This window comes from Bison bison, unplaced genomic scaffold (genome assembly GCF_000754665.1).
Source record: "Bison bison bison isolate TAMUID 2011002044 unplaced genomic scaffold, Bison_UMD1.0 scf7180017864063, whole genome shotgun sequence".
In the NCBI taxonomy this organism is placed as follows: domain Eukaryota; kingdom Metazoa; phylum Chordata; class Mammalia; order Artiodactyla; family Bovidae; genus Bison; species Bison bison.
The window spans coordinates 12,248,178-12,263,757 of record NW_011494635.1 but is presented as its reverse complement, the minus strand read 5'-3'; the positions used below and the strand labels follow the sequence as shown (position 1 = coordinate 12,263,757).

Below are 15,580 nucleotides of genomic sequence, written 5' to 3'. Positions count from 1 at the left end.
GACTATGTCAAAGTCTTTGACTGTGTAGATCACAACAAACTGGAAAATTCTGCAAGAGATGGGAATACCAGACCACCTTACCTGCCTCCTGAAAAATCTGTATGCAGGTCAAGAAGCAACAGTTAGGATCAGACTTGGAAAAATGGACTGGTTCCAAATTGGGAAAAGAGTACATCAAGGTTGTATATTGTCACTCTGCTTATTTAACTTCTATGCACAGCACATCATGCAAAATGCCAGGATGGATGAAACACAAGCTGGGAAAAATATCAATAACCTCAGATATGCAGATGACACCACCCTTATTGCAGAAACTGAAGAGGAACTGAAGAGCCTCTTGATGAAATGAAAGAGGAAAGTGAAAAAGCTGGCTTAAAACTCAACATTCAAAAACTAAGACCATGGCTTCTGGTCCCATCACTTCATGACAAATAGATGGGGAAACATTGAAACAGTGAGAGACTTTATTTTCTTGGACTCCAAAATCACTGCAAATGGTGACTGTGGCTGTGAATTTAAGGCACTTGCTCCTTGGAAGAAAAGCTATGACCAACCTAGACAGTGTATTAAAAATCAGAGACATTACTTAATACACAGAGACATTACTTTGCTGACAAAGTCCATCTAGTCAGAGCTATGGTTTTTCCGGTAGTCACGTATGGAGGTGAGAGTTGGACCATAAAGAAAGCTGAGTACCGAAGAACTGATGCTTTAGAGCTGTGGTGCTCGAGAAGACTCTTGAGAGACCTTTGGACAGCAAGGAGATCAAACCAGTCAATCCCAAAGGAAATCAATCCTGAATATTCATTAGAGGAACTGATGCTGAAACTGAAGCTCTAATACTTTGGTCACCTGATGCGAGGAACTGACTCATTGGAAAAGACCCTGATACTGGAAAAGATAAAGGAAGGAAGAAAAGGGGATAACAGTGGATGAGATGGCTGGATGGCATCACCGACTTGATGGACATGAGTTTGAGCAAGTTCTGGGAGTTGGTGATGGACAGGGAGGCCTGACATGCTGCAGTCCATGGGGTCACAAAGAATTGGACATGACTGAGCAACTCAATGGAACTGAACTGAAGGGCATCACACACACACACTATATATTTCTTATATAGCACCCGCGTCTCTTTACGTCTCCAGCATTGGCAGGAGGGTTCTTTATCACTATCATCATCTGTGAAGCCTAACATATATATAGTTTAGTATATATAGTATATGGACTTCTCATGTGGTGCTAGTGGTAAATAACCAGCCTGCCAATGCATGTTAGATGAAATAGATGCGGGTTCGATCCCTGGGTCGGAGCCATCCCCTGGAGAAGGGCGTGGCAACCCACTCCAGTATCTTGCCTGGAGAATCCAATGGACAGAGGAACCTGACAGGCCACAGTTCATAAGGTCACAGAGTCAGACACAACTGAAGCAACTTAGCATGCACACTATATAGTATATATTCCTTATATATACTATTCTCTGCTAGTAATAATAATATCATGATGACACAATGTCTTAGTCGGCTCAAGCTGCCATAACAAAATGTAATAGCCTGAGAAAGGGAGTGTTTTAAAGCAGAAATTTATTTTCTCATTCTTCTGGAGGCTGGAAGTCTGAGATAAAGTAGCCAGCCTGGTTGGTTTTTGTGAAGGCTTTTCCCTTGAGTTGCAGAGGTCACCTTGACGCTGTGTGCCCACATGACCTCTCCCTTGTGTGCGTGGAGAGGGAGAGGAACAAGCTCTCTGGTGTAATCTTGTAAGGGCACTAATACCATGATGAGGGCCTTACCCTCATGACCTTTATCACTAGCACTACCTGGGACCTCATTTAACCCTTATTACTTCTCAAAGTATTCATTTCCAAATTTGATCACATTGAGGGTTAAAACTTCAACCTATGAATTTTTAAGGATATAAACATTGTCTATGCCACATGGGTTTAACATTTTCATATGCCTATAATTTTAGAAGAAAAATATTTCTAGCTTTATTTTGAAAAGTGGGAACATTTAAAAATTCCATGAAACACAGTTTGGAAAATGGTGGTTTAAAGAATAAAATTTTCAAATAATTCAAATTACAAATTCTCCTATGAATCTCTTTTTTATTATTCTTAGTCAGGTATGCCCTTGATCTCCATTGCTGAATTTATAAATATATGCAATGTCCTGTATCTATCTGCTTAAGTTTCCACAATCTGATTTCACTACAACCTTGGGCTACTTTTGAGTGTTAAACTTGGGAAGCAGTGTTATTTTCATGATTCTGTTAGCAAATAGTTTTTATTGGGAGAATGCTGAAAATAATAGTTTAAAGATGTAAAATATTTTTAAAAGATTTGAAATTGATTTCGGAGTATGTTAGTCAAATTTAAAACAGCATTTTCAAAAATCAATATATTTTTAAGACTGGTTTAAGATGTAGCATATCATTTGAATGTTATATTTTTATATGCTTCAATGGACAAAATACATTTAATTATAGAACACTATTACTTAAAATAATTACTGAAGTTAAAGCTTTGTATTAAAGAATATTTTTGAAATAGACTTGTTTATCACCTGTTACACTAAACTGCTTGCTACTGATATGTTCGTTTATGTTATCCAAATTTTGGGGGAGTAATTATGTTGAATGATAAATAATTTAATCTTGTTAATAATAAAAATAAACTGAGCACGGGTATTTCCTTATGAGGATAAATACATTTTAACTGCATGTCAGTTTACCATCTATTGATAGTTTTATTTCATCATTAAGCTGTTTCAAATGTTAACCTTTTTTGGCCAAAGAAATCATCAATATAATTCTAGATTTAACCCTTGGGTGTATGTCTGTGCTAAAGTTTCTGAGCAAGATACATATGTATCAGGCCAGCCCCTCTTTGATGGGGATGCTTTGGCCTCAAAATTCAAGCCTTTTATTAAGTTGCCTTTTCCACACCGTGGTTGTATTACTCTTTCTAGGTGATGATGCCAAGGCGGCAGTTAAACATGGTTTGGACGGGATCTTGGTGTCAAATCATGGGGCTCGACAGCTTGACGGGGTGCCAGCCACTGTGAGTTTTGGCAAATGCCTCCATTGGAATTCCCATTTGTATTTCAGTTTTGACCATCTCTGTGACTACCCCTCTTTGTATATATATTTTTGTATGAATACTCAAGATAGAATATGTAGGAATATATGTAAGATCTCAGATTTTAAGTTTAGTGGTTCAATCCCCGAGTCTGGAAGATCCCCTGAACTAGGAAATGGCAACCCACTCCAGTATTCTTCCTTGGAAAATCCCATGGACAGAGGAGGCTGGTGGGCTTCAGTCCAAGGGGTCGCAAAGAGTTGAACACGACTTAGCGACTCAGCATGTGCACGAGCACATGGGCATCTACCTAAATTAGATTATTATTCTATTTGTTTGTAAACTTATAAAAGTCGTCTGTGTTAAGTAAGTAGCCATTTGTAGGCAGTGATTAGTCCTATATTTATAGATATACTGAGAGGAATATTGTAAATTTGAGTAGGAAAGAAGATTATGCCATGAGTGTCTTGGAGGTGGAGGTTGAAAAGCTGCAGAGTGAGGGCAGGTGGGGAAAGGAGGCAGAAATCCTGTGGCCTGGGAGAGGTTTCCTGCAAACAAACCTCTCTGTTGGAGCTTGAACTACCTTGGCTGCACATTGGAATCTCTTGGGAGCTTTAAAGAATCCTAATTCCCAGTCTGCACCCTGAATCCATCCATCAGAATCTTGTGGGACCAGGAAAACTGAAGCACTAGTATTTTTACAGCTACTGAGTAGATCCAATGTGAATTTATATGTACTATATACCCTGTGCCAGACAAATCAGAGTCAGAATCCAGATATAAAAGTAAACTAACTGGCTGCAATGGTGTGGGATAGAGTTAAAACGGTTTAAGTGAGCAATCGGCTCCCAAGGCCAGGAGCGAAGGGCCCAGCCATGGATTGACTTTAAGATAAAGGATTGGGGAGCCCAGAAATGGATCAAAAATCATGGAGATAGACATATATCCAGGGGTGTACTTCATGGATCCCTGATCTAGAGTGAAGGCCAGAAGCTGTAGGTGGGATGGCGTGGGGATCCCTTATATGCTGTCCACTGTGAGAATGTGTCCGGGATTTCTTCAGATGAGGCAGTGGGATTGCAGCTGTCTTTCACCTCTGCTTTGTTCCCATATGGACCCCTGCTTTCACTAGTGTGAGTGTAAAAGTGGAATGGGAAAGGCTGAGATATTCTTGGGGAATACCAAGGAATCTCTTTTGTTTGCAGTATCTGGTGGGTGTTGGGAGCCTGAGAAATATGCCTGCTTGGACAGGTCAGGGAGGGGGTCTTTGAATATTAAATATTATGAGTCATTAGATATGCAATAGAAAAGCCTTGATTTAGCAGCAACAAGTACCACAAATTGGACTGTGGCATGACAGGGAGCAGGAAGACCAATGAGGTGGCCTGGATAATTATGAAAGCCAAGGAAAGAGAGAAGGGTCTGACCTGCTATGGGGCTGAGGGATAACCCCTCCAAATCTCAGGTTTTTCATCTTTTAAAGTTAAAAAAATTAATTAGATTGTTTCTTTGGCGCCTTTAAACTTTAGTATTCCATAATTTCACTTATCATAGGCAAAGTAAGCTAACATCATGTAACAAAACTTAAATAAATATGTATCTATGAAATAATGTGGATAGACTCTTTAGTTCATCATTTCCGAGCTGGATCATCATATCCATTCCCCCTTTTGTCAGAACCATTTAGTCATAGTTATTAGTTGGGGCAAACATTTGAATTCATTCAAATAATTTAGTCAAGTAGTGGATTACTGTTTCATTAAGATAGCATGTTGATTTAGCTAAATCCATGGATGTTGTGCAGGTCTTAGGGCAGATTGAATGAGGCCAGGGGTTCCTGGGCACATGCATTTGCACTCAAGAGTTTTTCTTGAAGCACTAATGGGCTAATGGTAGGAAGAAATCAAGTCTTTGCACAGAATCAGTAATTAAAATCATAAAACTGGAAGTTGTCAGCTCTTTCCAATTCAGCATTACTTATAAAGACCCATCTTTTTAGGTGATATTAAACATTGCCTGTAGTGGAGAGTGAAGAGCTCCTCTGGGCGGGCAGGAGCAGTTGGTCTCAGTTCAAGGCTTTTCCGCTGATTTATGCCTCTCTTGTGTATGAAGACGTGGACTTAGTGGGCAGGCCAAATTAAGTTTGTTTTCTAAAAATAAAATCTAAATCTACTGAAATCAAATCTAACTAGATTTTAAGGGAAACATATCTGAATGGTGTGGTTTATTTCCTTCTGGCTGAGGGGATATGGAAACTTATCTAAAAGGGCTTTTTGAGTTGTGGTCTCAGAAACTTTTAAGATAAACAATGACCCTCCCCTTTGCATGATGTGTGCCTGAGAGGAGATACTTGCTTGAGTTTGCCTCCTACTTTAGAGAAAATTTAAGGTGCATGATGATGAGAGAAATGTGAAGCAGGATTAAATTTATAGTGAAGGTGTTTTTCTCTCAATGTGTTGGTTTTCAGGCATTTGGCAAAAGACTTGGAGGAGGCTGTGATATAGAACTTCTCAGTAGGTACACAGAAGGACTTACTCTCTTGCACATTCTGTGACATCATAACTCAGAGCCAAAGAGGCAGTGTGATTTTACTGCAAGAGCATTGAAATGAACCCAGAGTCTTGGGTCCAAGCCTTTTCTTGCCTCTAGAAGGGTGAGAGCTGGGTGAGCAAGTTGCTCAGACTTTTCAGCCTGAGTCTCTACATAATGTTGTGTTGGTTGCAAAAATTAAATGTCTGGACTGTATGATTTCTGCATTTCTATAAATCACAGAGTTTTCTTGTATGGAGAAATACTTATCATTAAGAGTCCCAGATCAGGAGTTTGACTGCAGTCCATAGTAATACAGTGCTATTGAGAACCATGGCCTGTTCCAGCAGAGTTTAAAAATAAGTTAACATTATTTGCAAAGCAGAAATAGAAACACAGATGTAGAGAACAAAGATATGGACACCAAATGGGGAAAGGAAGGATGGGATGGGTTGGGAGTTTGGGATTGACATATATACCCTGCTGCTGCTGCTGCTAAGTCACTTCAGTCGTGTCTGACTCTGTGCGACTCCATAGACGGCAGCCCACCAGGCTCCCCTGTCCCTGGGATTCTCCAGGCAAGAACACTGGAGTGGGTTGCCATTTCCTTTTCCAATGCATGAAAGTGAAAAGTGAAAGTGAAGTTGCTCAGTTGTGTCTGACTCTTTGCGACTCCATGGACCGAAGTCTACCAGGCTCCTCCATCCATGGGATTTTCCAGGCAAGAGTACTGGAATGGGGTGCCATTGCCTCCTCCACATATATACACAACTATATATAAAACAGATAACTAATTAGAACTGACTGTATAGCACAGGGAACTCTACTCAATGCTCTGTGATCACCTAAATGGGAAGGAAATCCAAAAAAGAGGGGGTTTATGTAAACACATAGCTGATTCACTTTGCTGTATAGCAGGAGCTAACACAAAATTGTAAAACAACTATACTCCAATAAAAGAAAAGAATAACATATTTCTTTCTAAGAATTTTGATAATTCAGTAGTGCATGCTTTTATAAGTAATTTAACATCTGCCTTAAAAAAAATGAGTTCACATTAAGATCCTTACTCTGAAGGTAATAATGTGGCAAAGACTAGTCCTGAGGTAATTAGGGAATGATATGGCAGAATTAGTATATTTCCAAAATCCACAATACTAGATCATCTCAAACTGGGGTCTAAAGACAGATTATATGGAGTCTTTGAACCCTAGGAGCTTTTTTTTTTGACTTTTTTATGGAAAAAAAATTTTTTTTTATGCTAACTGGATCCAAAGTAGTGTTTGGTCACTCAGTCATGTCTGACTCTTTGTGACCCCATAGACTGTAGCCCACAAAGGCTCCTCTGTCCATGGGGATTCTCCAGGCAAGAATACTGGAGTGGGTTGCCATGCCATCCTCCAGGGAATCTTCCTAACCCAGGGATCAAACCCAGGTCTCCCACATGCAGGTGGATTCTTTACCAACTGAGCCACCAGGGAAGAATGTAAACTTAAAAATATGATATTCTTTTCATATTTTCAAGTGAAAAATTTCAATTGTAAAACATTTTCATAAAATAAACTTTGGGTTATTAAATCAGTGTTTCTAAAATTGAGTCCTTGGGTGTATTCTATGACATCAGAAATTTCATTTTTCCTTCTGAAAAAGATTCATTGCATTCTTCCTTTGAGGACCATTTGATTTATCAGTTAGCTTTTGCTGTATAGCAAACCATTCTGAAATCTATTGGCTAAAATTCAATAGCCATTGATTCATGTCATAACTTTGTGAATTGTCCATTTGACCTGAGATCCACAGAGAGGTTTTGTGTTCCTGGCTGGGCTCACTCATACATGTCTATGGTCAGCTGCTGGGTCTACTAGGGCAGGCTGGTATAGGATGACCTCAGCAGGGATGGCTCTGCATTGTCTCTCATATCTAGAACGTTAGGTGGGCTGGGTCTCACAAGGCACTGGGTTTCCCAGGGAGCAAGTGGAAATATCTAAGCCTCTTGAGCTTTATGCTTAGAACAGGCATATTGTCACTTATTTCTTTTTCTGTTGGTGGAAGCTAAGTCACACAGCCACTTCAGATTCAAGGTGTGAGGAAATAGACTTTTCTGACTTCATTTCTTCCTCATGATGGGAGGAGTAGAAATGTTGCACTGCAAGGAAATGAAGATAAGGTGGCAGATGGCTGCAGCCATTTCTGCAATCGCAAACTGTCAGCCAGACCTATATGGAGCAGGGGTTTTCTAAACGTACTTAGTAGAACTCACACTATTTGTTAGAACTCACACCACCACCTCCAGCCAGGGCTGCCTGAAGCATGGTGGGTAGACAGTCAGAGGAGGACTTGTGGGCAGTGGCTTGGAATCTGTCTTCTGCATTGTTAACTAAAGCACCTCTGGCTTTATCTGTTTGTTTGTGCTCAACTGCTCTGGTTTGGAACCTTTAAAGTGTTTTATGCCTAAAATGTCAGAAATCATGAGTGTAGGACTGGATGCTTTAAGAAGGTAGAAAGATGGAAGTACCTTGTGAGTGGAAGTTTTGTGGACAGGGAGGACCTTGAGCAGGAACAGGAACTGCTGCTGCTGCTAAGTCACTACAGTTGTGTCCGACTCTCTGCGACCCCATAGATGGCAGCCCACCAAGCTCCCCTGTCTCTGGGATTCTCCAGGCAAGAACACTGGAGTGGGTTGCCATTTCCTTCTCCAATGCATGAAAGTGAAAAGTGAAAGTGAAGTTGCTCAGTCGTGTCCGACTCTTAGCAACCCTATGGACTGCGGCCTACCAGGCTCCTCCGTTCATGGGATTTTCCAGGCAAGAATACTGGAGTGGGGTGCCATTAGGGGGGCTTTTCCAGAATCAGGTCCCTGTGGGATTCTTTTTGGATTCTGTAAACTGCCTGGCATGATGCCTGGAATCTGCCAAGTCATCAATAAAATATTTGATAAATCAGTGAATGGATGGATGAGTGAACAGTAGTACATTGGAATCTTACCATATTTTCCTGTAGATTAACTCTGCTGGAGCTAAGCCTGCAATTAATTGTCTAAGGAACCACTAAGAAAAGAAAAGCTGAAATGAATGGTCTTTTAGATGTGTAGCAAGCTGAAAAGAAACAGAAAAGTCGTAAAATAGTGGACTTGTTCACTATATTTACTTATTTTATCTGCTGTGGTCAGAATTATTCTGCATAATATATACCCAGTAAAACTGCAGCTCCAGGAAGAAGAAAGGGGGGATGAGGCTCTGTGATGGATAGAACTTCCTTGTCCATGGACAGGAAAACACGAATCTAGGCTTCATTTTATAATCCAGGATTCACACTTTAAGTATCCTTATTAGTTTATTTTTTAGGCCAGATTGGGCACTGGAAATATCCTAAAAGACTTGATTTGCGTGACTTTGAAAACGTGTATTGAACTGAAACTAGCTAATATTTTTCTTTGGTTTTGGTTTCAAATGGGGAAATATACTTAATTATAGCTTGCATCATCACTTGGAAATTGTAGCATTTATATGTTGATGTAACTTGCCTGAGTCTAAAAGGAGGACTATGTATAGTTAAAGGGACATATGTAAATGGATCCAAAGCATGTTTGGCCAGGCAGAAAAGCCGAAAGGAAAAGAGGAAAATCACATTACTTGCCAAACATTTAGGGGGCTGTGCTCCAACTGTTGCCTTCACTTCCTCCAAATCTGTAGTTGGGTTTGGTCTTCAGTCTTCTACATAAAACTCTTTTTACATTGAGCCTCTCAAATTTGGGGGGAGAAGCAGGAAAGTTTTTGAGTGATTTCAGCACAATTACTTCTAGAAAAACTGCACTTGAATGTATGGATTTAATTTTATATTTAAGTACTTGGGGATAAGTGTGGATAATTTCTGCGGATTTTTACCTACTATGGTCACTATAGTAAGTCACTATGAGAATTGTTTCCACCCTCAGATGCAAAGATTTACACCCAAGTAGCCAATTGTGTCAGTTACTGTCTATAACTAACTATATTGGCTATTAACCAACTTTAAGAGCTATTACCACATGATGCTAAAAAACAAAAGATTCCAAACTCAAATTTAAATCATTATTCCCATGAAACTTTTTGTCAACTAGGGGTCTGCTGACCTAGATTTGGTACTGGCTGGGTGGCTGTTCTCCAAGTTTCAGGTCCAGCTGGGCTTGGATGGGACAACTCTCCTTCTTCTCCGGGGGTCTCAGCTCTATGGAGGGGAGGGGGAGTTTTCTCACACGGCCAATGGCACAGCTGCAAGAGACAGTTGAAATATATGAGGTCTTTCAAGGTCCATGCCCAGAAATGGCACTCTTCCACCTCTGTTCACATGTCACTGGGCAAAGTAGGTTGCAAGGCCAAGGCCACTGTCAAGGAGTGATAAGTGCACTGTTTTTTTTTTTTTTTAACTACGAAACACTGCCAAGTGACCTTGGAAAAAGAGTGGGTTCAGAGTGGTGTGAAGAATTACGAACAATAATACAGTCTAGCAGATGGACCTCAATGAAGCTTTTATATTCTCTAGAGCTGATATAATAAGCCCATTATCAACTGCTAATCAAGATGAGGATCTTCAAAGTGCATGTGGTCATTTTCCTTAAAAGCAAGGAAAAATATTTTCAGGGAGAATTCTCTAATGTATAACTGGATGTTTGCTATATTGTTATACATAATTGTATATTATATATATTCTCATATTTTGGGTGGGAAAATCAGAGACTAAGTTTTTTTGTGACTGATAGTGTTTGCATTTTTATATACCATTGCTTCTACCACAATCTGAGTATGAATTTTAACAATTGATTTTCAATGAGTAAATTAATGTTCAGAATAATTTATATGAGGAAGATACTTCATTTATATTTATGTATTTAATATAGAGTAGCTCTGTGCCTTTAAAGCTGATTATGTATTTTTAATTGTGTATGTATATATACACACAATTAAAAAACATATATATATACATATATATATATGTATACAAATATATATATATATATATTTGGATCATGAAATTTGAATCCGAATATGAGGAATAAGGGCTTCCCAGGTGATATTAGTGCCACCTACCTACCACTACATCTTCTGCCTACCATTGCAGGAGACTTAAGAGACAAGGGGTTGATCTCTGGATTGGGAAGATCCCCTGGAGGAGGGCTCCAGTATTCTTGCCTGGAGAATCCTAGGGACAGAGGAGGCTAGCAGGCTATAGTCCATAGGATTGCAGAGTTGGACAGGACTGAAGCAACTTATCATGCATGCACACACATCAGCATGTACACAGCATGTACATGTATCAGCATGTACACAAAATAATCTTGGACTTTGACAGAAAAATAAGCTACTCAGTTCCAAATTTAGCTGGTCTTTGGTTGCTAGCATTTGCACTTCTTTTATTTTAGGAGAGACTGATTTTACTGTTGATTCTAAGCTTAGCCTTTCCTACTTTCAGTGCTAATTGGATGGTTGGTGGCCTGTGGAAGTTGAGTTGGGGAACAATTCAACATGCATAGTATCACTTTACTGACCTCTTCTCTCCACAGATTGATGTTCTGCCAGAAATAGTGGAGGCTGTGGAAGGAAAGGTGGAGGTCTTCCTGGATGGCGGTGTGCGGAAGGGAACTGATGTTCTGAAAGCTCTGGCCCTGGGAGCCAAGGCTGTGTTTGTGGGGAGACCGATCATTTGGGGCTTGGCTTCCCAGGTAACTGGAGAACAAAGCAATAAATATATAAAACAGAGTGACTCAACTGTGAAATAAATTCATGAAACCAGTCATACAGACTTACTCAAAAGATCTGTGTCTTCTTGCTTAGGGAGAGAAAGGTGTTCAGGATGTCCTTGAGATACTGAAGGAGGAATTCTGGTTGGCCATGGCTCTGAGTGGTAAGACTTGGTGTTATCATTTACCACTTCATTTCTTCTGGGTGTCTTTAGGCCAGGCTCCTTGGTGGAACTAAGTGAATTTGAGGGGGAAGAGGATGGAACCATTTGGAGTGTAATGAAATTTAAAGTTGGCTATAGTGTGCAGAGAGCTCTCGAAGGGAGGAACTCCACAGTATGTCTGCCTGTAGCAGTCACTTAGCTTCTGCTTGGACAGTCTTTTCAGGGATGCTTTGACAAGTCTTATTAGTACCTTAAGGGTAATGCTACATCATATTCTTTCTCCTCTCTTAACACATGAACAATAAATCTAATGGGCTAGCCACCAGCTCCACCTAGATGTCTATGTGGCATCTCAAAATCTACCTGTCCAAAACTAAGCTGCTCAATTTCTACATTAACTCTGCTCTACCTACAGATTTTTCAGTCTCAGTTCATGTTAATACCTTTGTCTCACTTGCTCAGATCTTAAGTCTTAAGTCACTCTTGACTCCTTTTCTCTCTCATAGCCTCACATCCATCCACAGAGGTGCTTTCTGTAAAAAAAGCCTGGTTGGAACCTGCATCATCTCCCTTCTTCTTGGATATTGTAATGGTTTCCTGGTGTATCCTTCCTGTCGCTGTCTCTTTCCTTGGGTATTTTGAGTCAGCCTGTCTATCCTGTCTTCCTTCTCTGTTCCAGTTTCTTCTGATCATAGCATCAGAACTATCCTTTTAGACATTAACTTAGATCATATCACTCTTCTATCAGCACATTTCAATTGCTCCCAATTTATTCAGAATAAATAGACCAAAGTCCTCATGATGGTCTATGAGGGTCTATGTGGTTTGATCTCTGTCACCTCTCTGACTTCAGCTCCTCCCACTGTTACTCAGGCCATATTTGAGTGACAAATATGTCCACCCAGGCCTTATTTGCCTTCTTGATGATCCCTGATGACAACAGGCATGTTTCAGCCTAAAGGCTTTGGCCTTGCTCTTCCTGCTGGCTGGATGCTCTTTCCCCAAAAATCTATGTGGCAAACTCCCCTGTGTCCTTCAAGGCACACTTTTCTATCTTACTGTTTCATAGGATCCCATGTTGATCACCATATTTAAAATAGCAATTTGTCTTCCGCTCACCCAACTTCCAATTTTTTCCTCTGTTATTGTTTCATTTTTTTTCCATAGCAGCTAACGTCTTCTAATTTCATTTTTTTCCTTGGCACCTAACACCTTCTGTAGATTATCTATCACATTATTTTTCTTAAATGACACACATTGTGCATTGTCTGTTTCCTCTCTGGAATGTTAAGAACCACGAGGCAGGGATCTTTGTTGTCTTCACTGCAGTATCTCTAGTGTCTGGATTAGAGCATAGCATGTAAATAATAAATATTTGCTGAATGAATGAACAAATAAATAATCATTATTCCTAGTGACTGTTTTGAATTTGACTCAGAATGGACCTCTAGATGCATTGAATCATCTTGAGTCAATCATCCCCTACCCTCCTTTTGAAGGTAGCAAGGGCTTCCTTTTCTGTGATCTGTATCACCCAGACCATCCCCACAGATAGAATTCCAGAGCTCAGTGGTCTATGCACTTCTGAGCTGAGGCAGGGTAGACACAGCATCCGTGAGAAGGATGCCATTCTTTGAATCCTCACTCTACCTTTTAATTTGCTACAGACATATCCTAAAAGAGAACTTTTAGCCACTGACTCTGTATTAAATGTGGCAGAAAAGAATATACTCTTTGTGTTAATAAAAATATGTGCCAGTCATTTTGTGTTAAGGACTGTTTAGGTAATAAAAATGGTCTCATGCCACATAAGATTTGGCAAGCTTACCTTGAATCATAAACCTTACATTTGTCAAGTTTTACATTCCTTGGGAAAACGATTACCTGCCTGATTATTATTGCATTCATTTCATATTAAATGTATGCATTATTTTTTCAGGGTGCCAGAATGTGAAAGTCATCGACAAGACATTGGTGAGGAAAAATCCTTTGGCTGTTTCCAAGATCTGACAGTGCACAATATTTTCCCATCTGTATTTTTTTTTTTTTGGCATGTGTTACTTGACAAAGAGACACTGTGCAGAGAGTGACCACAGCCTGTAATTCCCCACTTCGATACAAAGGGTGTCATTCTTCTCCAGCAAAATAGCAATCCCTTGCTATTTTAAGTTCATTGCTTTTGACTTTTCAATGAGTGTCCTAGGAACCTTTTAGAAAGAAATGGACTTGCATCCTGGAAATATATTAACTGTTAAAAAGAAAACATTGAAAATGGTTTTAGACAACGTCATCCCCTGGCAGCCTCACGTGCTACAAACAAAAGATATTCCTGGGTAAAATTGGAGGTAGCTAGTGCCGAGGTCAAAAGATAATGATCTCCCTGTTTATAAACCTTCACTATATTTGGATATCCCTAAAACAGTGTTCTTAAAGTCTAAGGGCAACTTTAGAAGGCTGGATGTGCCCGGGGAAACAGGAGATTTGGATTCACAACACTGAGGAGATAGCACTTAACTATCTTAACTGTTTTGTGTTTCCAGTTAGTGAATTGGGATAAAAGTGATTTTCTAGATACTTTTTAACACTCTGGGCTATGTGACTCCTTTCAATGTAGATTTTCATTCACATCTTCAGTATCTGAATATATCTGAGTATTTTATGATATAGACTGCTTCTTAATCAGAGAGAAATAAAGCATTTTCTGAAAAGAAGCTATCTGGCCCATGTGTAACAGTATGGAATTCAACTGTTTTAATCTCACAACCCAAACACCTCTCTGTTCCTCCTGTGCATACTCGTTCACTGTCTTACACCTCATCCTCCTTCATTAGTTTGCTTCTTCCCCACTCACAGTCACATGTAAGGCCAGCTTCATGATTTATGAAGGCCATGCCAAGTGAAGATGTGGGCCCCCTGTTCAGAAAAGCAGGACAAAGGCTTTCTTCCATGATTTTTCTCTGAACCTGTCATGGAATCTTTTCTTTCTATTTAATGTCATGTTTCCTTGGGCAGGGGAATCCTCATGGGTGCCTGAACACTGCCCTATGATCTATCCTGACTCCTCTGTGCCCAGGGCCGTGAAGGGGGCTGACGGTAATGCTTTCATTGGGGCTGGATGAGCCAGCAGCCAAGGACTCACTCACTCAAGGGACTTGGGGAGGTAGCAGGGGGTGGATGGGTTGGAGGAGGGACAGTGTATCATTCTAGGCTCCCAGGCTGCACCACATATTCCATGATCCCCTGATCCTTTACACAAACTCAAAGATAAGATTATTAAGAATTTTAAGTCAGTAAGAACATTAAACTCAAACATGAGGCCCCTTTGGAGCATGGAGTCCTGTGTGACTGCACTGGCTGCCTGTCCATGAAGCTCTGGTCATATGAGCTTCACATTTATTCCCTAGCCAGATTTTTGACAGATTGTAGGTAAAGTTGATAACCAAAGAGAGTTTGAAATTTCTTTTCACCATCTCCCTGGTTATTCATTTACTGTGAAGTATATTTACTGTGAAGAACAACTGAGAGAGAATCACTACCTTAATATATGATGGTGATGCTATATTTTGTTGTTTTATTATAATGTTTTATTATTCTCAGATCTCTTTGTCTCTTTCTTTCTCCCTCTCTCTCTGTCATTCTGTCTTTCTCTCTTCTTCCTTCCTACTCTCTTTCCCTTTAAATGCTAGAGTATTCGTAAATACTCTGAGGGACACAAACATAGGCCTTTCTTTTTGAAATTATATCTGGGTCTGATAAAAAAGAATCATTTAGGGACTTCCTTGGTGGCTCAGTGGTTACGACTCTGTGCTTCCACTGCAGGAGGCCCAGGTTAAACTCCGGTCAGGGAGCTAAGATTCCCCCATGCCACATGATGCAGCCAAATAAATAAATAATACAAGGTAAAAATGAGTCATGTAATGTGATGAAAATTATGCCTTAAATTATTCTCCAGATACCAATAAAAAATTTGACTGTCACATCACGTAACTGTTTTGTGTTTCCAGTTAGTGTTAATAAACTGATAGATCTATAATAAGCACCTCTTTGATCCCACAAACTGATTTGAAAGTGTCTTTGCTGTTGGCAAAGAATGTCCAC

The 15,580-nt window shown here is 39.9% G+C and overlaps 1 protein-coding gene across 1 annotated transcript in view; it reads left to right on the top strand.

Annotated features, from left to right (window-relative positions):
* The window catches only part of HAO1 (hydroxyacid oxidase (glycolate oxidase) 1), a 67,177-nt gene extending 52,984 nt beyond the window's left edge, over positions 1–14,193 (top strand). The window contains exons 5-8 of the mRNA XM_010836461.1: positions 2,964–3,055; positions 11,142–11,300; positions 11,413–11,482; positions 13,422–14,193. Of these exons, the coding sequence (XP_010834763.1) occupies positions 2,964–3,055; positions 11,142–11,300; positions 11,413–11,482; positions 13,422–13,492 (392 nt within the window). The 3' untranslated portion in view covers positions 13,493–14,193. The remainder of the gene's footprint in view (positions 1–2,963; positions 3,056–11,141; positions 11,301–11,412; positions 11,483–13,421) is intronic.
* Positions 14,194–15,580: the final 1,387 nt, after the last annotated feature.